Source organism: Mastigoproctus giganteus, chromosome 11 (genome assembly GCF_048544385.1).
Source record: "Mastigoproctus giganteus isolate SK-2022 chromosome 11, ASM4854438v1, whole genome shotgun sequence".
Classification (NCBI taxonomy): domain Eukaryota; kingdom Metazoa; phylum Arthropoda; class Arachnida; order Uropygi; family Thelyphonidae; genus Mastigoproctus; species Mastigoproctus giganteus.
The window spans coordinates 178,926,913-178,952,945 of record NC_143585.1 but is presented as its reverse complement, the minus strand read 5'-3'; the positions used below and the strand labels follow the sequence as shown (position 1 = coordinate 178,952,945).

General features: G+C 40.1%; 1 protein-coding gene across 4 annotated transcripts in view; it reads left to right on the top strand.

Moving 5' to 3' along the window:
• The window catches only part of Spf45 (splicing factor 45), a 264,681-nt gene that overhangs the window by 59,709 nt on the left and 178,939 nt on the right, over positions 1-26,033 (top strand). For all 4 annotated transcript variants that reach the window (XM_090385005.1, XM_090385002.1, XM_090385006.1 and 1 more), the window contains one exon: positions 13,943-14,016. In XM_090385005.1, coding sequence (XP_090241131.1) covers positions 13,943-14,016 — 74 coding nt within the window. The remainder of the gene's footprint in view (positions 1-13,942; positions 14,017-26,033) is intronic.

Here is a 26,033-nt window from a genome sequence, read left to right as displayed (position 1 = left end):
TATAGTGCAACAGAGGATTGCTGAGATGGCAAATGATGTCCAAACAACAGTAAATTCAGCGCTGAAAGAGGTTATGTTTGCTATGCAATTAAACGATTAAACATTTGGAAGTATAAATATTTTAATGTCATTTGTACGGTATTACAGTATGAGTAAAAAGCAGTAATTGATGAATTCCTTTTTGCCAAATCTTTAAAAACTGATTCCAAAGGTGAAACAATTTTTAGATGTGTGCAAGAGTATTTTGAAAAGTACAACATTCCCTTTAGTAATATAACCACAATTGCAACAGATGGGGCTCCACCTATGGTTGGTAAGTAGAGAGGATTTTTAGCTTTAGCTTTAGCTAAAAAAGAAAATCCTAAAATACAAATAGTACATTGTGTTTTACACAGACACCTTGTTGCAAAAAACATAGGTGAAGAATTGCATGCTGTTTTGCAAATTTGTATTAAGGTAATAAATAAAATATAAGCAAATGCTCTTAACAGCCGACTGTTTGCTATGCTATTTGAAAAAAAACGAAGAAATTTTCAACCAATTACTCCTTCATACAGACGTAAGATGGTTGTCAAAAGGTAACTGTTTGCAAAGGCGTAGAACTTTATAACTCGGTGGAATTTATGTCCGAGCGTGATCAATCATTTGCTGATAAATTTAGTCAGTGTAAAAACAACCTCTTTTATATATTTTGATATACAGTATATTTGCTGATGTATTTTCAAAATTAAATGAAGCACAAAAAAAACTGCAAGGCAAAGACATTACAATTATACAGAGTTGTACAATTATTTTGGGATTTCAAGAAAAGTTAATGCTCTTCAAAACTTCACTGGGTTGTAGAAATTTTCACTTCTTTCAAAATATGTCATCTTTAGAACAAGAAGCTGAAGGAAATTTTTCAGATTCCTACATATTTATTTATGTAGCTCACTGCGAATGCTTAAAAGAGGATTTTAAAAATAGATTCAAGGATCTCAAAAATATGAAAGTTCCAGAATGGATTATGTCTCCATTTCATGCAGATTATGTCTCCATTTCATGCTAGGGACGATTTGGATCTGGATTTACAAGAGGAAATTATTCAAATGAAGATGGACCTAGAAGATGGACCTAAATCACTGCACTCAAAAGAAAGTTTTAGGGGATTTTGGACAAGTGCAAAGTGTGTTAGTTGTCTGACGGCACCAGGGGTTTCCCCCCATCTCTGCAGTGTACTCTGTGTAGCACCCCCTCGACGTGGGCACCTGTACGTGGTGAGGGGACCTCCCAGTGACGCTGCTGGACTTCCAGACTAGCATCACTGGGATCCAACGCCCACAGCCCAGGTTCCAGGCTTACATCAATGGAATCCGGCGTGTTTGCCGTGCGCTGCGACCCGTGGAAATTCGGAAAGGGGGATCCTGGTGGTTGAGGGGCCCAGCTTCAATACACCACTTTGGCCCCTGCTTCGACAAGACGGGTGGTCCTGGAAGGCCCGGCTAGGATCAATCGGCTAGTAGGCTCGCCTGCGAGGGTCAACCGTGTCAATGCCACGCCCCTACCCTCATGGTCCGAGGGACAGGATTCAGGCTGGCGGCGGTGCGGGTATAGTGTCTGGGTAGCCCTGGCGTCCCACTCCCGAGTGCATTTATTGCATGCCGGGTAGTGGGCGTCCCTTTGGGCTCCGTGGTGGGTGGGGAGCCCGGGCACTGAACAATTAAAAAATCTCTATGAATCCTGATAAACTTATTCCTTCAGGGGCCCCAACCCAGTCCCTATCTGAAAATTTAGACACAGATACAGATAGCATTATTGCTAAAATGAGGCAGCGAACGGAATTACCATCAGGGCCTGTTCCAAGGTTCCTAATTATACACTCCACTGGAGAAAAACCAATTGGTAAAATGTCACCTTTCTTCATACAGAAAGGGTTAGATGGGTTAGCAGGGTCACCCAAATCGGTTAAGAGGCTCCGTTCTGGAGACCTCTTAATTGAAACCAAAACTGACAGGCAGTCTGAGCAGCTACTCCGTGCAACATCAATCGGAGGAATACCCATAACAGTGTCACCACACAGAACACTCAATTCATCGAGAGGTGTCATTTCGGAATGGGACCTTCTCGACGTAACCGAGGAGGAAATCTGTTTAGAATTGAAACCACAAGGAGTTACTGCCGTTAAGAGAATTACTGCGCGAAGGGATGGAAAAATTGTTAAAACCAGGAGCGTTATCCTGACTTTTAACTCTCCTAAACCTCCTGACGAGATTAAAGCTGGATACATCAACTGTTCAGTGCGTCCATACGTTCCGAACCCTTTACGGTGTTTTAAATGCCAGAAGTATGGACATTCTCAAATGGCCTGCCGTGGAGTCCTTGCATGCACTCGATGCGGTGCAAAGGACCACGAAACAACAGCATGTTCAGCCGCAAAACCCACCTGTATTAACTGTGAAGGCGAACACCCGGCCTACTCACGAGCATGCCAGAGGTGGAAAGAAGAAAAAGAAATTCAACGGCTGAAGGCAGAGCTAAATATATCATACCAGGAGGCAAGGAAATCTGTCAAACCCCTGAATATCAACAAACCTACCTATGCCCAGAAGGTAGCAGGGAGATGTTCCGTCGGAACTCAGACAGACATGACCATTCCTTCAAAGGAGTCTTTCACTCCCATCGCGCGTTATCTCCTAAGTTCGCAAAAACCTGCACAGAAGGACCAATCAGCTGCCACTCCTATATCGGTACCTCCTAATGCTCCACAAGTAACAAAGGTACTTATGAAAGAAAAGAATAAAAAAGGGGAAGTCCCCCCTAGTACCCAAGAAAAGATGGATGTCGAGCAGAAGGAGGTACCTGAAGATTCAGTCTTGGAACTCTTTGTGGAGGAGGAAATGGACACGGGACAGCTTCCATTCTTCCCCAAAAAAGATAAACCCAATACTAATAAAAGTAAGCCCTCAGCACCTCGGAAGCCGCCTGATGGACCCACCAAGCCAAAATAATGGCTAAATTCCTACAATGGAATTGCCATGGATTCCGACAAAATGCAGAAGACATCAAGGCACTCCTGCAAAAGCACAAACCATCTTGCTTTTGCATACAGGAGACTTACCTAAGGGCAAATGATGACCCCAGGATGCACAACGTTACTGTCATTCGCAAGGATAGAACTGGGCATGGCCCCGCTCATGGAGGAGTTGCAATCCTTGTGGGCAACCATACCCCTTTTCAGCATCTGCAACTTACCACCAGCATAGAGGCAGTAGCAATTCGAATAACAGTGGGGTTTTTACTAACCGTTTGCTCTATATATTTGCCACCTGGTACTGACATCTGCCAGAAAGACCTTGATGATCTCGTAATGCAGTTGCCACCCCCTTTCTTACTTCTTGGGGACTTTAATGGACATAACACCCTGTGGGGTAGTGCTAGCATTAATAGAAGGGTACGAGTCATAGAGCGTATGCTCACTGACAATGACCTCTGCCTTCTTAATGTGGGAACAAACACCTTTTTCCACATGCCTACCATACGTTTTTTGCCATTGATCTCTCTATCAGCTCGCCCTCTCTTCTCTCTTCACTTACCTGGGAGGTAGAAGGGAACCTGTATGGAAGTGATCACTTCCCCGTGATAACCACCTTAATTACTGGAAGACCTTGTCTTCCTGTCAGGTTACCGCGGTGGAAGTTTGATCAAGCTGACTGGAGTGCCTTTCAACACCTGGCAAAATTTGACAACTCTACAGTCAGTCAGGAGCCTATCAATGATGCAGTTACGTACATAACAGAAAATATTGTCCATGCAGCTGCAACTGCAATTCCAAAAACATCCACCCGGTTTCCTCCATTTCCAAAGCCATGGTGGAATCCAGAATGCACAGCAGCTAAAAAGGCTCAAAACAAGGCTTTGGGGATATTTCGAAGATATCCTACCACAGTCAATCTATTAGCCTTTAAACGTGCCCGAGCCAAAGCACGCTACATCCGCCGGCAGAGTCAAAGGGAATCGTGGATCCGTTTCACATCATCCATTACCCAGACGACCAGCACTAAGGTGGTTTGGGAAAAAATCCGGAAAATGAAGGGAAAATACACAGCACACCCCTCATCGGTCCTTGAATATAATGGATGTACTATTGCAGACTCTACTGCAATAGCCAATGCTCTTGGAGAAACTTTTTCTAACATCTCTGCAACATTATCTTACTCCCCAGAGTTTCTGGTCTTAAAGCACAACATTGAAAAACAGTCCCTTAAATTCACATTGAAGGGTTCCCACCCATACAATGGGCCGTTTAATATCAATGAGCTGAAAACAGCACTCGCCCGTACAAAGGCTACAGCTGCTGGACTAGACAACATCCATTATGAAATGATCAACCATCTTTCACCAGAATCCATGGACCATGTGCTCTTCCTGTACAACAGAATCTTCCTTGAAGAGCATTTTCCGGATACCTGGCACAAGGCAACTATTCTTGCTTTTGCTAAGCCAGGAAAGGATCCTATATGTCCAAAAAACTATCGTCCCATTGCTCTGACCAGCTGTCTGTGCAAAATATTGGAGAGAATGGTCAATGCCCGTCTCTTATGGTATTTAGAATTGAACGACCTTCTCTCCCGCTTTCAGTGCGGCTTCCGAAGAAACAGGTCCACACTGGACCACTTAATTAGACTGGAAACGTCTATCCGAGATGCTTTCCTAAAAAGAGAACATTTGGTGTCCATCTTCTTTGACATGGAAAAAGCGTACGACACAACTTGGAGATTTGGTATTTTAAAAGACCTTTACAACCTTGGTCTAAGAGGCCACCTTCCAATTTTTATCAAAAATTTTTTATCCTGCCGTTATTTCCAAGTTCGTGTAGGAACCTCCCTTTCGCGGCCCTTTTGCCAAGAGGAGGGGGTACCACAAGGATCTGTCTTAAGTGTCACACTTTTTGCCATTAAAATAAATTCTTTCTGAACAACTTCCTCCAACTATAAACAGTACACTCTACGTCGATGACTTCAGCATATTCTCTCAATCATGCAATATGTTATTGAGAGACAACTACAACAAGCTATTGACCGACTTAACTCCTGGGCCACGGCTGTGGTTTTAGGTTCTCACCGGAGAAGACCGTTTGCGTACATTTTTGTCGCAAACGTAACCTCCACCCTGAGCCTGAATTACGACTTGGACAAAGCACCATTCCAATTGTATCAGAGGCGAAATTCCTGGGACTCATTTTTGACAAAAAGCTGACATTTGTCCAACACATTCGTCAGCTTCGCACAAAGTGCACGAGAGGGCTTAACATCCTCCACTCTCTCTCTTCTACCTCTTGGGGGTGCAGACCGGTGCACTCTTCTACGTCTGTACCGTGCACTTGTACGCTCAAAATTAGATTATGGGTCTCAGGTATATGCATCTGCCAGAAATAGCGCTGTTCGTTGGCTTGACCCCATCCATCATCAAGCCATTCGTATTGCTACTGGTGCATTCAGAACATCACCTGTCCAAAGTCTGTATGTCGAAGCAAACGAACCATCCTTGTCGTTTCGACGAATGCAGTTGTCTCTACAATATGCCTTCAAGCTGAAGTCCCTACCAGACCATCCCACGTGGACATCCGTTTTCGAGCCACGATGGGAAAATCTCTACAACACACGACGGACCGCCATTCGGCATTCGTGTTCAAGAGCTACTCAATGAGCTTAACATCTCGGTAGACAAGGTCGCTCGATCACCAAAGGAACCCATTCCACCCTGGCATGCACAAACACCAGCATGTGACTTCTCGCTCAAGATTGCGGCGAAGTCGAATACTCCAATTTCTGTCTACCTTCAGCTCTATTCACAACACCGTGCAGAACATTCTGACTTCTTGCCAGTTTACACAGACGGCTCGAAGTCAGAATCGTATGTGGGATCTGCTGCTGTCTTTCCAAATAATACCATATCAGAGCAGATACCCCTTGACTGCAGAATTTACACTGCAGAGCTGCATGCCATAGAGTTAGCTCTAGATCACATAAGAAAACACCATTACCCATGGTGTATTATATATGCCGACTCAATGAGTGCACTACAGGCTTTATCAGCGATGTCACACACTAATCATCCAACCCTGTTCTGAATCCAGCAGATAATATACAGCCTCTATGAAAGTGGATTCGATATCCGCTTCTGCTGGATCCCCAGTCACATCGGGATTAGAGGAAATGATTTGGCTGACACTGCAGCCAAATCAGCAGCCCTGACGGATAATCTTGACCTGTTAGTCCCCTATACAGACTACAGGCAAGTGATCCGTAGTAACCTACAATCTCAGTGGCAAGATTCGTGGCATCGACTGATTACTACAAACAAACTATGTCAAATTAAGCCTATGATCCATCCTTGGCGGTCCAGCTTACGCAGTGATCGCAGAGAGGAAGTTGTTCTTGCTCGGCTCTGCATAGGACACTGTCATTTGACACACTCCTTTTTGCTGAGGGCTGATGACCCTCCTATGTGCGAGCAGTGCGACACCATTTTATCCGTTAAACATATTTTATGTGACTGTACCAATTTTAGAAATGCTCGTTTTACTGCTTCTAACCATCTGACTGAGCCGTATACACTCAGTCAGATTTTATCCGACAATGACAATGTGTCTGCTATTTTTAGTTTCCTAAAAACAGTAAACCTTTTTACTCATATTTAAAAAAATCTTATTATTTTAAGATTTACTACTGTTACTTGTTTACAAATATTTGTCTTTTACAGTTTATAATTGTTTTATACTCTGACTTAGTGACCTAATTCATTAGGTCACTAAGTCAGAATCCAGTGACCTAATTCATTAGGTCACTGAATGTTTTACTAATTGTTTTGGCGCATTATAGCCTAAGTTGCTGATGCGCCAATAAAACTCAACTAACCAACCAACCAACCTGTGTAGCACAGAACTCTGTGAAGGCCAGAGATTTAAAAAATGTGTGGGGAGTGGACAGATGTGTAGTGTTGTGTACTGTTGTTCTTCTGACCATTTAGCCATTGGGACCCACCGTTACTGCACTTGGTCCCGGGGAGGCAGGTCAGGCACCCAGTAGATTTTTGTACTCTGGCAGGCCCTGCCACCTAGTTTCCAAAGATTTCAGTGCAAGGGCCTATGGAAAAAAATAAATAAATAAATTAAAAAAAAAAAAAAAAGAGGGGGTTAATGCTAGAATATAAAAGGCCAAGAGTAATGTAAGCATGGTTTCAATTTGGACATTATTAATTGATAAATTGTGTGGGGGTGTACACTGCGAGATAGAGTTGGGGAGAGCTGAAGACTGGGGGGGAAAGACAGGTATGGGGATGATAGAAAAGGCAATCCCAGGAAGTCAGTGAGGCAGGCCCAGGCGGAAGAAGGGGCTGGCAGGGGGAAGGAGACAAGAACCAATTTCCCCCCCCCCCCCCCCCCCGCCCGGGAAAAAGAAAACCAGGCTAGAGTGCTCGGTTTGATCACCAATGTGGCTTGCGGCAGGAAAGCTGCTGGTGTCTCCAGTGTCTGGGTTTTGGAGTCTTCAGTGGGATCAGGTACTGGTTGATCTTGCCTGGACATTCTGTTGCACATATCAGCCCAGTGGAACTTGGATGAAGAAAGTGAATTTCAGTTCAATTGGGACTTCGATGAGGTCGGCGGTTGATGCTACTGGAGAGGGGTGCCCAGAATCTGTCTCAAGTTATTGCTCTTGGTGGTTTAGGGTCCTTAATGTTCTTCGTCTGTTGAATTCTAGTTGCTGTTGGATTATAGACATTTGGAAGGTTATGGCCCATTGGTCCGAGGTGGTCCAGGCCTCCTGGACATACCAGCCAGAGTTGTAGCTAAACATCTTTCTGCTAGCCAGGGTGATATCAATGTTTGATTCCCAGAGATAGATGAAAATGTTGGCAAATGTATGGCCTATTTAATATGGTAAGCTGTGAATTGGAGATAAACTCTTGCAGTCGCTGTCCATTGCGGGTGCCACTATGGTCACCAGACACCCTGCAAACCAAGCAGGAAAGCGGCAGTTTACATCCGCCCCCCCACGATAATTTTCTCATTGGGAAAAAGGGCCACTGTGTTTTCCAGATAGTTTATTGTTGGTAGAATATCCTCTCCAGGTCTGTTATATATAGAAACAACATAAAAGGTTCCAAGGGAAGAGGATTTTGGACAAGTAAAAATATTAAAAACTACCCCAAACTGTATAAAACTGTCGAGCCTTCATTATTGACCTTTCCAAGTTCATACATGATAGAAGCCGGATTTAGCAACGCCAACAGTATTTTAACTAACCAGAGAAATCAACTAGATCTCGAAAATAATGGAGATCTAAAATTAAAACTAACAAATCGCGAACCCAATATTTCCTATCTCTTCTAGAAGCACATCAACCACATCATTCACATTAGACATGTGGTAAGTGTTAGTGTTCATTAAATTTTTTTAATATGCATTGCAAATCATAATTGGATACATTTTCTAAAAAAATTGTTTATAAAATATATTAACTTGAAGTTTATTGCTCTTGGGGGATCTTTGCTGTTACTGAGCCTCTGTAGCCAGGTGGGCAGGAGCAGCAGTGCATAGCACACACTTCTTGATTAGACCGGGGTTCGAACCTGTGCCCACCAAATACAGAAGATGAGGAAAGGTCAGGGAATGACCACCGCATATCCCTGGAGCAATATGGCCTTAGTTGTTAATGCTCCTAAAAACCAAATAACAAACAAACAACAACAGCTATTACTGAATTTTTACTTGGGAGGTCTCTGACCAAAAAGTTTGTAAACCTCTAATCTAGACTGTCAAATCTGTGAAGTCTGCTCATCTTCACAAAATTTATGGGAAACTTTTCAAATTGCTTGGAATAATGTTAGTCAAGACACTATTATAAAATTAATTGCCAGAATGCTTATCTGTGTAAGGCAGTGACAAAATCTTGTGGAGGATATTTTCGTGAAAAATCAGTATAGTTGTTAATATTAATCTTTTCATTATTTATTTATTTTTTTGCTGTAAATTTTTCACTGCTTAATAAAAAATCTTAAATGCTTTGTATTGTGTTGTTTTTTATATTAAACCTTACATTGTCCAAATATTATTAAGAAAACTGTTATCATATACTGATTCCAAACTTTTAGGCAGGAGTATACATTTGCCCAGATCAGCCGAATTTTCTGATGGTTGGTATAAAAAAGGCTTAGTAGCTTCCATGATTACTTCCCATTTAGAATTTGTTAACAACATCAGTTGGGACAAGTAAAAAGAATTTAAAAACTAAAAAATTATAACCAACTTTGTGAAAGAAAAATCCTTGTCTTTTTCCTTGATAGTAGTTAAGGATAAAGGAAAGGGATTTTGCTTTATATCTTTATTTAAAGAGGTATCTTTAAATATTACCTCTCTAACATGCTGGTATAGCAAACAGTCATCCCGTAAATCCACAAATATTTTCTTACTGAGTAAATGACCTTCCTAACCTTTGTGGGATCTTTTATCAAGTAGCCTGGATCCTCCTGCACCTCTGAACATTCATCTCGAAGAACTCCTGAACTTTGACCTCCATTTAAACTAAAATAGATACATCACTAAAGTTTCCACCATAGCCATGGAATATTGTACTACCAGTGTGTGATATTTATTTTAAAACTTGTAGCAAGACAACACCTTATCCAAAGAAAATTTTCCAAAGTTGCGTACTACTGTTTATGAACTATCATATACGATAGTTCACAAACAGCAGAAATATATGAGGTGCCCATCATATATTCCGGCTGAGGGCTCTAAATTCAAAACCGGCATTGGAACTTCCAGATAGGTGTTATTTAGAACATCCTAAAATTAGTGTAGCATTTATACAAGAAGACCTAAAAGTGATGCATCTCTCACAACTGTATAATCATAGAAAAGCATGGTATATAACCATGCTTTTCTATAATTTCTCACGCACATGACAAGTTTATTTTTTTTATGTGAACCCCCAAACACGAGAGGTATTAGAACCTATAGTACTTAGTACCGTGCTTGGGTTTGAGGTTAAGAAGACGAAAGAAGATATTTGTTGACATTGGACTTGAACTTCTGTAGATTGTAATTTTCAGGAAATACGTATGAAGGAAGGTTGTTCCAGAAAACGGCAGTTGAATGAATAAATGAGGAAGATGAAGAGTTGGTTCTGTGGGTTTGAAGTTGGACAGTAAATAGATGTTGGCTAGTGGCGGCACGTGTTCGGAATGTTTTGAAAGTGAGAGCGGGAATTATAGAAGTCAATTCAGAAGAACAGTGCCCATGGAAATATCTGTAGAAGAGGCATGCAGCAGAAACAGTGCGTCTATGAGAAAGCGAGTTGAGAGACTCTGTTAGAGATGAATCATTAATTAACCTAACTGCCCCCTTCTGAATGGAATCAAGAAGCCTGAGAGAGGTTTTGGGGGCACCACCCCAGATGTGGGAACAATATTCCATGGCAGGGCGGATTTGCGATTTATACAGAGTGAGCAGCTGTTTGGAAGAAAAGTAACGCCGAGAGCGAAAGAGAAAACCAAGTTTTTCAGATGCGGAGGAAGCAATATTTGTAATGTGCTTGTGCCAAGAGAGATTAGAAGTCAGGGTAATCCCCAAAAGAGATATATCATGTTGCCTAGAAATCGGAGTGTCACTAAAGATAAGCATAGGAGCAGTAGAATCCTTTTTGCGAGATATAAGACAAGACTGAGTTTTAGAAGGGTTGAAATCAACTAAGTTGTCTTTGCCCCACTGGAGAATTACCCGAAGATTGGCATTAAGGAATTGGTAGCAGATTTTGTTTGAGAAGTTGAAGCTGATTGAGCAGGACAAGGTTTCTCAAAATGGAAAGTTGAATGCAATGTGCTATCATCGGCAAAACTATGGATAGGATTTCCAGTCAATGGAAGAAGGTTATTAATATACAAGAGGAAAAGGGTGGGGAAAAGAACTGAACCTTGGGGGACACCGGCATTAGTGGAGAAGTTAGACAGAGAGAGCCATCTACCATCACCCTCAGTGAGCAATCAGAGAGAAAACTGGATAACTAATTACTAAAAACAGTTGGCAAACCATAAGATTGAAGCTTGTGTAGAAGACCTTTATGCCAAACACGATCAAAAGCCTTTGAGATGTCAAGAGCAACTACTTGTGTTTCACCGAACCTTTCCATTGAATTAGTCCATAAATGGGTAACATAAGCCAGAATATCTCCAGTGGATCGACACTGACGGAATCCATACTGGTGATCGTTGATCAGACGGAAGGTTTCTAGGTAGTTTAAGAGTTGGCGGTTAATTGATTTCTCCATTACTTTAGAAAGAGTAGAAGTAATTGCAATAGGACGATAATTGGATGGGAGGGATTTGTCACCCTTTTTAGGAACTGGCTGGATATGAGCAAATTTCCAAGCAGAAGGAAAAACACCTTTGGAATAAGAAAGTGAAAAAAGGCGGCAAAGAATAGGCGTAAGTTCAGGAGCACAGGTTTTGAGAACAAGTGGAGAAATACCATCAGGACCTGGAGCTTTCTTAGCATCAAGATTCATCAAAATCCTTCTGATATCCTTTTGACGGAAGACCACAGGAGGCATTGAATGGAGCGTGTTGGGAATGGTGGTAGGTGTTTTACCAAGATCATTAATACATGAGCTTGAAGAAAAATGGGATGCTAGCAGGTCAGCTTTATCCTTGGCTGAAGTGGCAACAGAACCATCTGGTTTGGACAGAGGTGGGAGCAAAGATGGGCAAAAGTTGCGGCCAATAGCTTTGGCAAGAGACCAGAATGCTCGGCTACTATTAAGGCAAGAAGCATGTTTTCTGCTCTTAGCTTGTTCAAACTCTAGTTTGGACTGATCAATAACTGCTTTACAACTGTTGCGAGCTTTGGCGAAGGCAGAAAATGAAACTGAAGAATTAGAAACAAGCCAATTACGATATGCAACATTCTTCTCTTGGACAGCCTTAGCACATTTATTGGAAAACCAAGGTTTAGATAAAGGACGAGATTTTAAAGTGGAGTGTGGGATAAGGGATTCCATTCCTGCAAGAATAATTTCACTGACATGATCTGAGCAAACATTAACATCAGAAGTTTTGAAACAGTTATCCGACCAAGGAAAAGAAGAAAAGAAGTCTCGCAGGTCATCCCATTTTGTCATTCTTGTAATGCCAAACAACACGCGGTTGGGAATAGCCATGAGATAAAGGTTCCATTGGAGAAGAGACAATCACCAAGTTGTGATCTGAAGTGCCTAAAGGACCTCTCACTTCAACCGTGTACTTAGAAGGGTTGATTGTGAGAAAAAGATGAAGCATATTGGCTGTATGATTAGGATTGTCCGGTATTCTTGTAGGTAAATGAACAATCTGTGCTAGGTCATTAGTAATTGCAAAAGCTTCAGCATCTCGACTGCTGAGTCGGTATGACTAGAAAACGGAAGCCAGCTGGAGTTGTGAACATTAAAATCACCAAGGAAAATGACTTCACTGTAATGAAAGTTGGGCTGGAGAAAGTCAAGTTGCAAAGAGAGGAAGTCAAAGAGCTCCAAGTGATTAGTGGAGTTGGGAGAATGGTAGAGACAACAGATGAATTTGACACCATGAGGTAGAGAGATTTTAAGCCAGAGAAGATCAAAGAGAGGAGATTCCAAATTGCCAAGTCTCTGACAGGGAACAGGGAATATCAGAACAGACATATGCACAAGTACCACCTTTGAGGTGAAAGGAATCATACAGGGAATAATTTGGACATCTGAGATGAGCAGTAGTTGAATCAACTGATAACTGAGATTCAGTCAGAAAAAGTACATGGGGTTTGGAAGACTGCAAGTGGAAATGGACATCGTTGAGATTAGAATTGAGACCACGTATATTTGTGAAATGAATTAGGAAGTCCTTGGGAGGATTAGATCTTTTTGCAGATAAGCCTGCTCTATTAGTTTGAGATTTCGTGGTGTATTCAATAGTAAGAAAAAGTAGGCGGGACATGCTGTATGAAGTAATGAAATTTTTGGATATGGCATACATGTGGTAAGAATATACCCAGATCCTTGACATAACGTGGCCTCGATAATGCTCCCCGCATACACACTACTCGGACTCCCTCCAGTCACTATCCTGCAGAGTAGAGGTAGCAAGATTATACACTAGCTGATCTGGAAGCTTCCTAGAGAGTTACCAATAGGTTCGGTCCAGTGTACTAACTAGCGGCCGGCCTGCGAACACCGTTTTAGAGCTGTACCCTCGAAATGTAAGGAATATTGGATCTCGCCACGACGTTCATCATAACCTCAAAAGTCATCAGTCATACTGCATGATGGAAGAGATACGGAAGGGTTGACCGGAACTTAGCTCTAGAGACTAAACATGGGTTCCACCACTTCAAGCCTCCAATAAGCAAGGTGGCGGTATTTCACAGGTTGATGAGAGTCATATACCACCTAGTACTGCCTGGTAACATAGAGGGGTGGCGTTCCTCCATGTGGTGTGGGCGCCACACCCCGACCCCTGCTTACGTTGGTTCACACCTGGGTGGTTACCCACCATGTACTTGTGCATGGAGGTTATACCCAGGATTACTAACAGTCCCACCTTCGTGAAGGTGCAAGTAGAGGATTTGGCTGTCACAGACCGTCCGGACTTCGCTGAAATTGGGTCCACTTGACTTGAGTGTCACCTGTATATCAGTTCCATCAGCGTTTTAGACTCCCAGGTAGCAAGTACAGCTTGTCTGGCATATCTGAGAGAATGTCTGTGATAACCTCAAGGACCAAAGTGTTATAAAACCCTCCCATATGATCTTAAGAAAAATCAAGCATATATTAATCACACTTTTTTTTCAAGTACTTGATAAAATGCTTTTACAGGTAATAAACTGCAGTGTTTTGTTTGTAAGAAGATACACACATAACTTTCATGAATTTTTTTTTTTTTTTTTTTTTTTTAGTGGGCTGGTCCTCGGGTATTAAATTACTTCAGTCACAGTTACAGCTGAAGAAGGCTGCACTTACTCAGGCCAAGGTTGGTTGTGATTTAAGAAAATAAAAATTAAATGAACAGGGTATCCCCTGACTTTTTTTTATAACTTCAGGAGGTGATTCACGTGGTCATTCTAATTGAAAAAAAATTTATATCAACACGAGTGTGATTCCCAATGGTTTTGAAACTATGGATATTGAAATTAGCTTATCTACCATATCCAGTAAATCAGTTTCTCGAACCTGTGATAATTTTTCAGTTTGTCCAATGTAATATATTTATTTTGTTTTTTTTCTTAATAATGATGTTTTTTCCAATACCATTCTCCTTCAAGTCAAGTTACCTTTCAAATGCCCATAACATAATAACCATGAGAATTGACCCGTTGATATTTCGTATTGCACTCAAACTTTAGGAATCGCCTCCTGAAATTATGATCAAGTTGTGGAACATCTTGTATAGTTAATCACATTTATTTTTTAGAGATTAAAGCATCTTTTATTTTTCAGCTATATTATTAGAAAATCTAAAAAATTGCCTTGATTTTTGAGCATTTACATTAATTTACTATTCCTGCCTGTTTCCAATTTTCTCAATAAATCAAATTGATTGATTTGTGAATTTTTATAATAATATTTATGTGAAGGGGAAAATACACAGGAATAATAAATTATTCCATTTACATTGAACTGTTTTGAGATTTGAAAGAAGTTTTTTGAAGCACTTTTTAGCACTTGCAGTGCCAAATGATGCAAAAAAGCAAGGTTATACATCATCACCAAAAGAAAAAACCCTCCCATTTCACCTTTTTCATTCCCTCCAATAGTTTGTCTATTTCTTACTTGAATTTATTTAAACTATCATCTTCTGCAACAACAGTTGGAAGTTTGTTCCAGCAACCAACCACTCGCTGGCTAAGAGAAACTTCTGCACACATCTGTTCTGCAACTGTCATTCCTCAATTTGAATTTGTGCCTCCTTGTGTGTGGTCTGAGCAGTAGGAAGAATGCCATCAGCACTGAGCTTGCTCAATCCAGTCAAAGCCTTAAATATCTCAATCAGATCACCTCGCAGGTGCTTAGTCTTGAGAAGCTACAATTTGCAGAATTGAAGCCTTTCTTGGTAAGATCACGCCTTTTGTCTGCTCACCAATCTTGTTGATCTTCTCTGTACTTGCTCAAGCAACTCTACATCCTTCCTAAAATGAGGCTGCCAGACCTGTTTGCAGTACTCGAGGCATGGTCTGACCATTGCCTTATCATCATCATCATCATCATCATCATCAGCCATTTTCAATCCACTGCAGGATGAGGGCCTCTCCAGCAACTTTCCAGTTCCTTCTGTTTTGAGCACTGGCCATCCATTTACTACTCAAAAACTCATGAATTTCATCTATCCATCTCCGCCTTTGTCTTCCAGGTTTTCTTCTAGCTCCTCTTGGGTACCATTCTGTTATTTTCTTAGTCCATCTGTCATCATGTCTTCGAGCTACGTGTCCTGCCCAAGACCATTTTACTTCTTTAGTTTTGATAAGAATGTCCTTTACTTGAGTTTGCTGCCTAATCCATGTGTTTCTCTTCTTATCTAACAGTCTGATTCCCAATATAATTCGTTCCATTCTTCGCTGTGTAGTTCTTAGCTTCTCTTCCATTCTTTTGGTGAGTGCCCAAGTTTCACTTCCATAAGTCATGGTGGGGAGTATACATTAATTCATTATTTTACGTTTCAGACAAACTGGGATATTGCTCTTCAGTATGTGACTATATTTCCTGAATGCTATCCATCCAAAATTTATTCTTCTCTTGACTTCCAGCCATTTATCATTATTACAGCTAATAACTTGTCCCAGATAAGTATATGACTCCACCTTTTCAATTACTGCTCCTTCAATCATTATTTCCCTTTCTGTGGCATACTTGTTCATCATTACTTTTGTTTTAGCCATATTCATCTTTAGTCCAAAATCCTTACTAACTGTGCATAACTGATTAAGATTTTCCTCTAATTCTTTGGGATCGTGGCTTATGACCACAATGTCATCTGCAAATCGTAAATGGTTTAGGTACTCTCCGTTCACATTGACTCCTTTCTGCGACCAGTCTAATCTTCTGAAAGCTTCCTCAAGGGAGGCAGTAAACAGCTTCGGAGATATTGTGTCTCCTTGTCGAACTCCTTTCTCGATTTTAAATTTGCTACTGTCTTTGTCTAGTCTAATAAAGGATGTAGCACTCTCATATATTTTCTTCAAAATCATAATATATGGAGTATCTATGCCTTGTCTTTCCAGTGCCCGAAACATTGCCTTATGCTGTATGGAGTCAAATGCCTTTTCATAATCCACAAATGCCAGGCATAATGGTGTTTTATATTCATTTGCTTTCTCCATTAGCTGTGATATTACGTGAAGGTGATCCATAGTTGAGAATCCTGTCCTAAAGCCAGCTTGCTCTTTCGGTTGATTCTCATCAAGTATTCTTTCTAATCTGTTAGTAATGACCCTTGTGAACAACTTGTAGATATGGGATAACAAGCTAATTGGTCTATAATTTCCAATTTCTGATTTATCTCCTTTCTTATGCAGCAAAACTATGATTGCATTATTCCACTGCATAGGCATCACACCTTTTCTAATGCACTTTGTGAAGAGCCTTGCCAGTTTTTGTGTTATGTCTCTTCCTCCCAATTTTAACAACTCTACAGTAACTTCATCTTCCCTCGGGGCTTTCCGATTCTTCATTTTCTTCAATGCATGTTCTACCTCATCAGGAAGAATATCGGGTATGTCGTATGTGTTGCTACTTTGCAATCCATCTTCCCCACTGCTGGTATCATTCCCTCGCTCCTTGTATAATTCTCTATAGTAGTCTTCTGCTATTTGAATTATGCCTTCTCTGCTGTTTATAAGTACACCATCGCTATTCTTCAGTTTCAGTATCATTTGTCTTTCTGTATTACTGCTCATGGCTGCTGATTTAAATCCTTTGTTTTCCCTTAATGCTTGTTCTACTTTTCTTGTGTTAAATCTTCTTATGTCCTCTCTCAGTCTCTTTCTAATTGCTTTGCATGACTCAGTATACTCAATTTTCTCCCTGTCAGTGTTTTTCTTGCCTTATACAAGGGGACAATTACTTCCTTATCCCTGCTAGCAAAATTTCTGTATATCATTGATAAGACCCCATGAGCTGCTATTGCAGCCTGTCTGCACTGCTCAGAAAACTTCATATCTGACTGCACAATTACTCCATGTCTTTTTCATTTTCCCCTTTTGCACAGTTGGTACGTTACACTTTTTTTTTTTTTTTTTTTTTTTCTCCCTCTCTCCCCTTCCTTTTCATCTATCTTCATCCAATCTGGGATATTCCTGTGTGGATTCGGTTTGGAAAAAAAAAAAAAAAAAAAAAAAAAAATATTATTTATTTTTATAAGACACACACCGGCCTTACCCTTACAGAGTCTATAAAAACTGAACAGAGCAACGAGGCGGAGATGAACTTCTGTTCTAGGAGCCGCCCATACAAAAGCACAAAAATAATAATAAAAAAAAATAATAATATGTCAAAATATGCAAATAAACATTTAGAATGAATCACATCATAGCTATCACGAAAGACAACATCTGTTTTTGCCTTTCTTTCTGTGCATTTCTTGCTATTTTTTGCTAATTTGTTTGTAAATGTCTCATCTTAATAAAATACATAAAGGAAATGTTATCTTTTTCAAATTTTACAATATGTAGAAAGTCTTGCATCATATATTTCTTCTTAAATTTTATGTAGTATTTTTTTCTTTTATAACTTAGTCATTGCTAATTATATTTATGTCAAACAAGTACTCAAGGTGTATTTGTTTTAATTTCAGTATCCAGGGTTTCCTATATGCTGCTGTAGCATCTGAAAAGACAAAAGGCCAAGGCCGGTGTGTGTGTGTGTGTGTGTGTGTGTGTGTGTGTGTGTGTGTGTGTGTGTGTGTGTGTGTGTGTGTGTGTGTGTGTGTGTGTGTGTTGTTATGTTGAGCATTGAGTGCTGGCACTTGGTGACTTTGCAGGCAGGGGACACCTGGTTCCCGGCCCCCTGACTCCCAACCTTGGCCATGTGGAGGCATGGCCCCGAGTGCCAAACGATAGTGCCCAAGTGATATTTTGTGCGATATATAGTGTTCTTTCTCAGCGGATCAGTTATATTTATTTTCCAGTGTCTCTATTCTTCTTGTTTTTAATAAGTGATTCTTTACTTAAAAGCTTTGAAGTAGAATCCAGAAAGGAAATACACCTTTCTTTCCTTGTATATATATATATATATATATATATATATATATATATATATAATCCGTACTAACCTAACTAACTCTCTAAACCGCTTGATCACTGGTGGCACCGCTCCTGCCTCCACGTGGCGGGGCTGGTAACCTGGGAGAAGAAAAACACTCTCCCAGGGCAAAAAGGAGCAAAGATAAACATAAATAGACATGCCACTTATGGATTTCATGATCCAGATCTCTCAAACAGAGAAGACTTAAATGCAAGTAATGCAAAACGGCAGAAAAAAGGAACAGAATCCCTGCTCCTCTTTTTTTTTTGATACTGTATTCTTTAACTGATAATCCTTTGAGTAAGCTTTCCCCATTCTTAATACAGAAATGTCTTGAAAATGCGGCGGGCCCACCAAAAGTGGTTCAAAGATTAAAATCCGGTGACCTTCTAGTGGAGATGAATGAGAATAAGCACTCGGAAAAACTAAAAATATCGACTTTTAGTGGAATTCCCACAAAGGTTACCCCGCATGCCACCTTAAACTCCTCTAAAGGGGTAATAGCCGAGTGGGATCTCAGAGTGGGGGCTCCGAGCTAACTTAGACGATGTTTATGACTTAATTACCGAATATAAGCCTGCTATTCTTTGTCTACAGGAAACAAACCTGACCCCTAAAATATCTATGAGCATAAAACATCATATAATGCTTAGAAAGGATAGGAATGACTCTAATACAGCACATGGAGGTGTATCATTTCTAGTAAACTCCAGAACTCCTTTCAGACCTGTCGCACTGCAAACAACTTTAGAAGCAATCGCTGCTAGAGTTATGGTTGAGATAGCGGTAACAGTTGTTTCCCTATACCTTTCGCCAAACTATTCATACACTTTAGCAGATCTGAATGATTAGTTATCCAGCTGCCACCACCTTTTTGTATCTTAGGTGACTGTAATGGGCATTACCCCCTATGGGGTTCCTCGCACCTTGATAAGAGAGGTCAGTTAATTGAAAAATTTCTTGAAAGGCACAACTTAACATTACTAAACAATGGGACTCACATGTACGTGCATCTTTCCTCAAGGTCAACTTCTGCAATTGATCTTTCAATATGCTCGCCAAGCCTCCTTCCACTTATTGATTGGATGGTCACTGATAACCTGCGAAATAGTGACCACTTTCCAGTAATATGCACACTGTCGACTAACTCTCCTCCTCAAACTGAAATAAAAATTGTTTGGAAATTCGTCAAAGCTAACTGGAAGAAATATCAAGAACTGGCACATCTAGATATTCAGACTGTTGAGACCCTCACCATTGACTCTGCCGTAACTTACATAACTCAGCAAATGATAGCAGCTGCAGAAACCAGTATACCCAGATCATCCATGAAAACCCGCTCCCACCCACAAAATATGGTGGAATGAAGCCTGTATCAATGCCAAAAAAGAGAAGAATAGATACTGGAACTTATTTCGTAAATACCCAACCACAGCTAATCTCATACAGTTCAAGAAATCTAGAGCTAAATCTCGTCATATAAAACGAATAAGAAAAAAAGAGACATGGTCCAAATATGCCTCCTCTATAAACAGAACCACAAATATCAGAACCGTTTGGACTAAAGTTCAAAGAATTAATGGAAAATATCCTCCTATAACCACTCTGATAATACTTCTAAAAGGCAAAGAAGTCTGCAATCCTCTCGATATTTCTAATAAATTAGGTGAAACCTTCGAATATATCGCCGCTGTAACACCGCATTTGAGCCAAGTTTCCAGGCACATAAAGTACAAGCAGAAAAATGTAATCTCAATTTCAGTACTTCACGACAGCATCCATATAATGTACCCCTTACCATGGCAGAGTTACGTAGCACACTTGCAAGATCCAAAAATAGTGCTGCTGGCCCTGATGGAGTGTACTATGCCATGATATATCATTTGAATGAAGAATCCCTTTCTGCTCTGCTAAAACTATATAATAGAATCTTTGATGAAGACTACTACCCTACCAGTTGGCGTCATTCTATTGTATTAGCTTTCCCAAAACCAGGAAAGGACCATTCAGATCCAGCAAATTACCGACCGATAGCTTTAACTAGTTGCATAGGAAAAGCATTAGAAAAAATAATTAATGCCAGATTAACATGGTTCCTAGAGACTGAATGCATTCTAAGTCAAAATCAATATGGATTTCGAAGAACTAGATCAACACTTGACCTATGGTCAAAGTTGAAGGAAACATCCGAAATGCATTTCTCAGGAACGAACACCTGGTGATGATATGTCTTAACATCGAAAAAGCTTTTGATACAACCTGGCGGTATGGAATTCTTCACGATTTCTATGAATCCGGTCTTCATGGTCATCTTCCAAAATTTATACTTTTTGAGCAATGGGTCCTTTCAGGTACGATTTCACTCTGCTCTCTCGCAAACATTTGTGCAAGAAGAGGGGGTCCCTCAGGGTTCTGTGCTTAGTGGCACGCTCTTCTCTCTCAGGATTAATTCCATTACCAAATGTATTCCCGACACAGTTGAAACTTATCTGTATGCCGATGATCTGGCAATCTCAAGCCACTCACAAAACATGCATTCCTTTGAAAGGCAGCTTCAAGGCACAATTAACAAGCTTGTTCAGTGGGCCAAAAATAATGGATACAGACTTTCAAAACAAAAAAACAACAGCAATTCATTTTTGCCGTAAACGGAATTTACATCCAGATCCTGATTTACATCTTGACTCTCATCCAATTACTTTTCAACAGAGTATTAGCTTTCTTGGACTAATTCTGGATAAAAAACTTAGTTTCTTAGAGCATATTAAGCATATTCATACAACCTGTCTAAAAAAGCAGCTGAGTCTCCTCAGGGCAATTTCCGCTATGTCATGGGGTGCAGACCGGTACATGCTGCTGCACTTATACCGGTCGCTCATAAGATCCAAACTAGACTATGGGTCTCCTGCATATGCCTCAGCTAGTGAAAGTGTATTAAAATGGCTCGACCCAGTACGTCACAATGCTCTCCGAATGGCACTGGGAGCTTTTTGTACATCGCCAGTTCAGAGTCTCTATATGGAAGCACACGAACCACCTGTATTTCTTAGTTGGCATGCTCTGTTATTAAGTTATGCAGCTAAAATCAGAAGTTTCCTCATCATCCTATAAAGCAGTATTTATTCACCCCAAAATGGCATAATTTGTACCAAAATAAACCATGTGGCATTAGATTAAAAGCATAACTATGTGCTGGGAACTAATTATGAATAACATAATTCTAGATATTAGCACGGCTACACCACCATGGCAAATACCCTTGGCCAATGTTGACCAACATTTCCAACAATGGGGAAAGAATGCCCTTCCAAATCTCAGTATTCAGCAGATCCATGCAACTCACTCTTTTCAGTTCTCTAGTTTTACCCAAATTTACACTGATGGTTCCAAGACAGATAGTAAAGTTGGCACAGCTGCAGTTCTACCAAACATTACAATATCCCAGCCACTCCCTTTGGAGTACAGTATTTACACCGCAGAACTGTATGCTATCCTGATGGCTCTAGACAATGCAAAACCGTCATTGTATCCCCAAACTATTATATACACCGATTCCTTAAGCACTGTATCTGCTCTTCAGTGTAAATTTCCTTCCGGTGCCGACCGGGCTAGCCGGGTGGGTCAAGTGCCTGCCTGGCAACCCAAAGGTCACGGGTTCGAATCCCGCCTCGGGCTTGGATCAAAGTACTGCAAAAACCTTGGGAGGTGCATTATGGCCACAGAAGCCGATGCGCCAACAACCACTAAAAAAAAAAAAAAAAAAAAAAAAAAAATCAGTGTAAATTTCCTTCCAGTCATCCGTTACTACAACAAATTCAAATCAAGTTAGTGCAGCTTCTTGCAAACAGGCAAAAATTAATTTTCTGTTGGATACCTGGGTACTCTGGAATCATAGGAAACGAACAAGCAGATCTTGCTGCCAAGAACGCCAGTCACATAACATCAGACATGCAGATACCTTACACAGATTTCAAACGCATCATACATAGCACTGTTAGAAAAAAATGGCTATCCATTTGGCAGGGAGAAAAAAGCAATAATCTTTTAATCTTTCAGATTAAAAACAATCACAAGCAGTGGCTATCAATCCTAAGAGGCAATAGAAAGGAAGAAGTTGTGCTTGCCAGAATGTGAATAGGATGTAGTTATTTACCTAACTCATAGTTATTTACTCACTCAGGATGTCTCAACTGTCAAACTCAACTCATAGTAAACCACTTGATCATTGAATGCCCATTATATCTGAAAGGATGAAAAACAGCTTTCTCTTCACATCTATATTCCTCTAATAAACTTACCTTACAGCAGATTCTCGGGGACCGACAAGATATTAATGATGTTTTTACCTTCCTCAAAATGATAACCAAATATCATCTGATCTGAATCCTTTTATTTAATATAACAATCATGTACCAAATAAGATTGAAATAGGTGTATTATGGCCTTAGTAGCCCTTGCACCAATAAATCCAACAAAGAACAACAACGTGGAGGCATGCCAGGATCACTTTCTAGCTGAGACTGTCAGGCAAGCCTAGAAACCTCAAGGTGTTTAAAGAAAAGAAATGAGATATAGAGGGAATAGTATGGGTAATGGAGGGGAAGGAAAGTGGACAGAAAGCAAGGGGATGGGAGAAAAAGGCATTCCCAGAAAAGAAGCAAAGTAGGTAGAAAAGAGAAAAGGTATTAGTGGAAAAGACAATCAATTATTAAACTAAGATAATTAATTTCTTAATTTTCTTAAATTAAGAAAGATTAAAAGATTAAGAGAAAGGTTAAGAAAGATAAAATTAAGATTAATTTCTTAATCTTAATTTTAGAACAATAACTGCCTACCTAGCAGCAGTAAAATTAACGTCACAACTGTGACAATCAGATACCAAGACATGATTTTCAGTTGACTTGATTAAAATTAGAACACACCCCAATCTTAATATTAACACAAGACCGTGCAATGAAGACAAGGAGGTAAAAATACTAGCTAATGGAGATTTCCACAGCCAGTAAGAAAGCAATTTACACAATTCAAAACATCCAATTATTATACCAAACACCCAGCAACAACTACGTAAACTAGACTCTAAGCATTTAGGGCATAAGCCTCAAGCTACATAAACTAATAATCACTGTATCATTGTCTTGTGATAATTGAATAACTGCTTTATTCTCATCACTACAGGTCAACTCTATTGAAATTTGATCTCAACCTAAGATAAAAATTCTTCAACCAACAGCTCAATATCTATCTAACAAAATTTCACAGTGATTTCAATTTAGCAAGTTAGAAATCCTGAGCTCACATCAAGGAAACAGTGTCAGATAGTAGACTAAACTCAAAATATTACAACCAATCTGAGATTTTAGCATTATGAAGCTGCAACTCAAAATTAACCTTCCAAAACCTGTCATCCCATGTGGGAAGTCAGTTTGGCAATTATGGCTAGAGCCATCCAGAACACAAGAACAACCATTTACAAAAGGCCAACTGCCTGGGCATACAAGGTACTCATTTTAAAATTTTCACAAGTTCAATATATAAATATATATACATTTCCCCCCCTGCATACAGGGTGTTTCAAAAGTGATGGTCAATAATTTAAAGGTGACCTGTACAGACTACAATATGCAAAAAAAGCCTAGCAAACATGGGTCCTTAAGTGAATTGTTTTCGAGATATTGCACATTTCTAGTTGGAATCCACCACTGACAAGGTGAACTGTACAGAGTTGGGATCCGTCACTGACTTGTTTGTTTAGGTTAGGTTATGCTCTTTCTCTCCCTTTCCCCTTTCTCTGAGACGAAGGAGGCATACTAGTATTTGTCAGAGGATAGTCAACATGGAAAGAGGTTACAGCAGTGAAGAGTATGTGGACCTTCACTTCATGTATGGTAAAGCCAATGGCAGTGCACTCAAGGCTGCACATTCATCAGGGTACATCAACACCTTAGAGAACATGGGCTCTTTGCACATGGAGTATGAACAGGTAGGCCCAAAAGCATAACACCTGATGTTGAGGAAAGGGTGTTAGAAAGAATAGAACAAAATCCAGTTCGATAAGGAGGGTTGCTCTGCAAGAGCATATACTGAGTCATAGCAGTTTGTGGCAAATTTTACATTGCCAGTTACTGTACCCCTACCATATCCAGTGTGTACAAGGTCTCAGCAATAAAGACTACCCTCCCAGAGTGCTCCGATAGTCAGTTGCAGATCTTAACAGAAAATGTGCATTATCTCGAAAACGGTTTATTTGTGGCCCGATGTTCACTGGGACTTTTTTGCTTATTTTAGTTTGTACTTTTCACGTTTAAATTATTGACCATCATTTTTGAAATACCCTGTAATTTACTAACACCAATCTTTAATTGACTTGATCCAATCTTGACTATAGTTAAGTCATGCTATAAATTGCTACACTTCAGCAAGGAAAATTTTTACTATTAATTTCTAATTAAGGCAGTCTCAAAATTTTTAGATTATACAGAATTTTCCCAAGTCTTTTGAGGAATCAAAATATCAAGTACAGGCTCTGTGCTCAGTACAACATAATAGAGAACATTATATTGTTCTGAAGGGACACAAGTATCTAAGGATCAGTTCCAATCAGTCTTTTCCTTCTCCTAAAGATCTTATCGGCAAATTCCACCAAAGCAAGGTAATTTTATTTACTGTCAATAAATCTAGGTAGGCTAGCCTGGTGGGTAAAGTGCCTGCCTGGCAATCCAAAGATCGCGGGTTCGAATCGCGCCTCGGGCTTGGATCAGAGTAGATATGCAAAAACCTTGGGAGGTGCAATGTGGCCACAGATGCCGATGCGCCAACAACTAACAAAAAAAAAAAAAAAAAAAAAAAATCTAGGTAGGTCATTCTCCCCATATATATTATTCAATATTTTTAAGTCGGTACTATAATCTAAGTAAGAGTTACATTCAAAAATTAAAAGCTGCACTGTTTCAGGCTCCGCAGTTACGCAATGGAGAAGCAGTGAGGCCAAAAATATGTAATTTAAAATTCAGACTTCCGTGACCTGAAATCAAGAAAGTTAAATTTAAGCCTGGATTAAACCAAGGCAGATTTAATTTACTTAATTCTATCACCCTAGGCATGCATTTATTAGTTATTCTACCTTTAATATCATTAGACCTCCTGCCAATCTACAAGAAATTACAGACCTGTTAGTTTAACTTCTGTTCCAGGGAAAATAATGGAGTCACTGTTTAAAGAAGCATTGCATGATCATTTAGATAAGAGTGCAGTAATAATTCAGATACCGCATGGGTTTGTTAAGGTGATGTCTTGTCTGACCAATTTTATTGGATACTATGATATGGTCACAAAGGAACTGGATGCAAAAAATAATTTTAATATCATATACAGTGAAACTTCTCCTAACGGACACCTCTCGTTAACGGACATCTCTCTACAACGGACATTTTCAAATTCCCTAACTTACCTCCATTGGTTTTAACGTGTTTGCAGTTTCTGTCTAGCGGACATTCTCTGTAACGGATGCGGACAGGCAATCTGTACTGTTTCGTTTAGATTAGCACTTAATTTGATCTCCCCATAACGGACAGCGGGCGAGCTCACAGCCCTTTTTCTAGTAACGTTTCTTCCACGTATTGCCTCAATCGCGTGTTTATTTTCTATTTCCGATTCTCTGAATTTTATCAAGGTTTACGTCGCGGTTCTAAACCCTTTTTCAAGAATTTTAAGGTATGTGTAAAACTTCTGATGAATTCGGTGTGTGCGGGG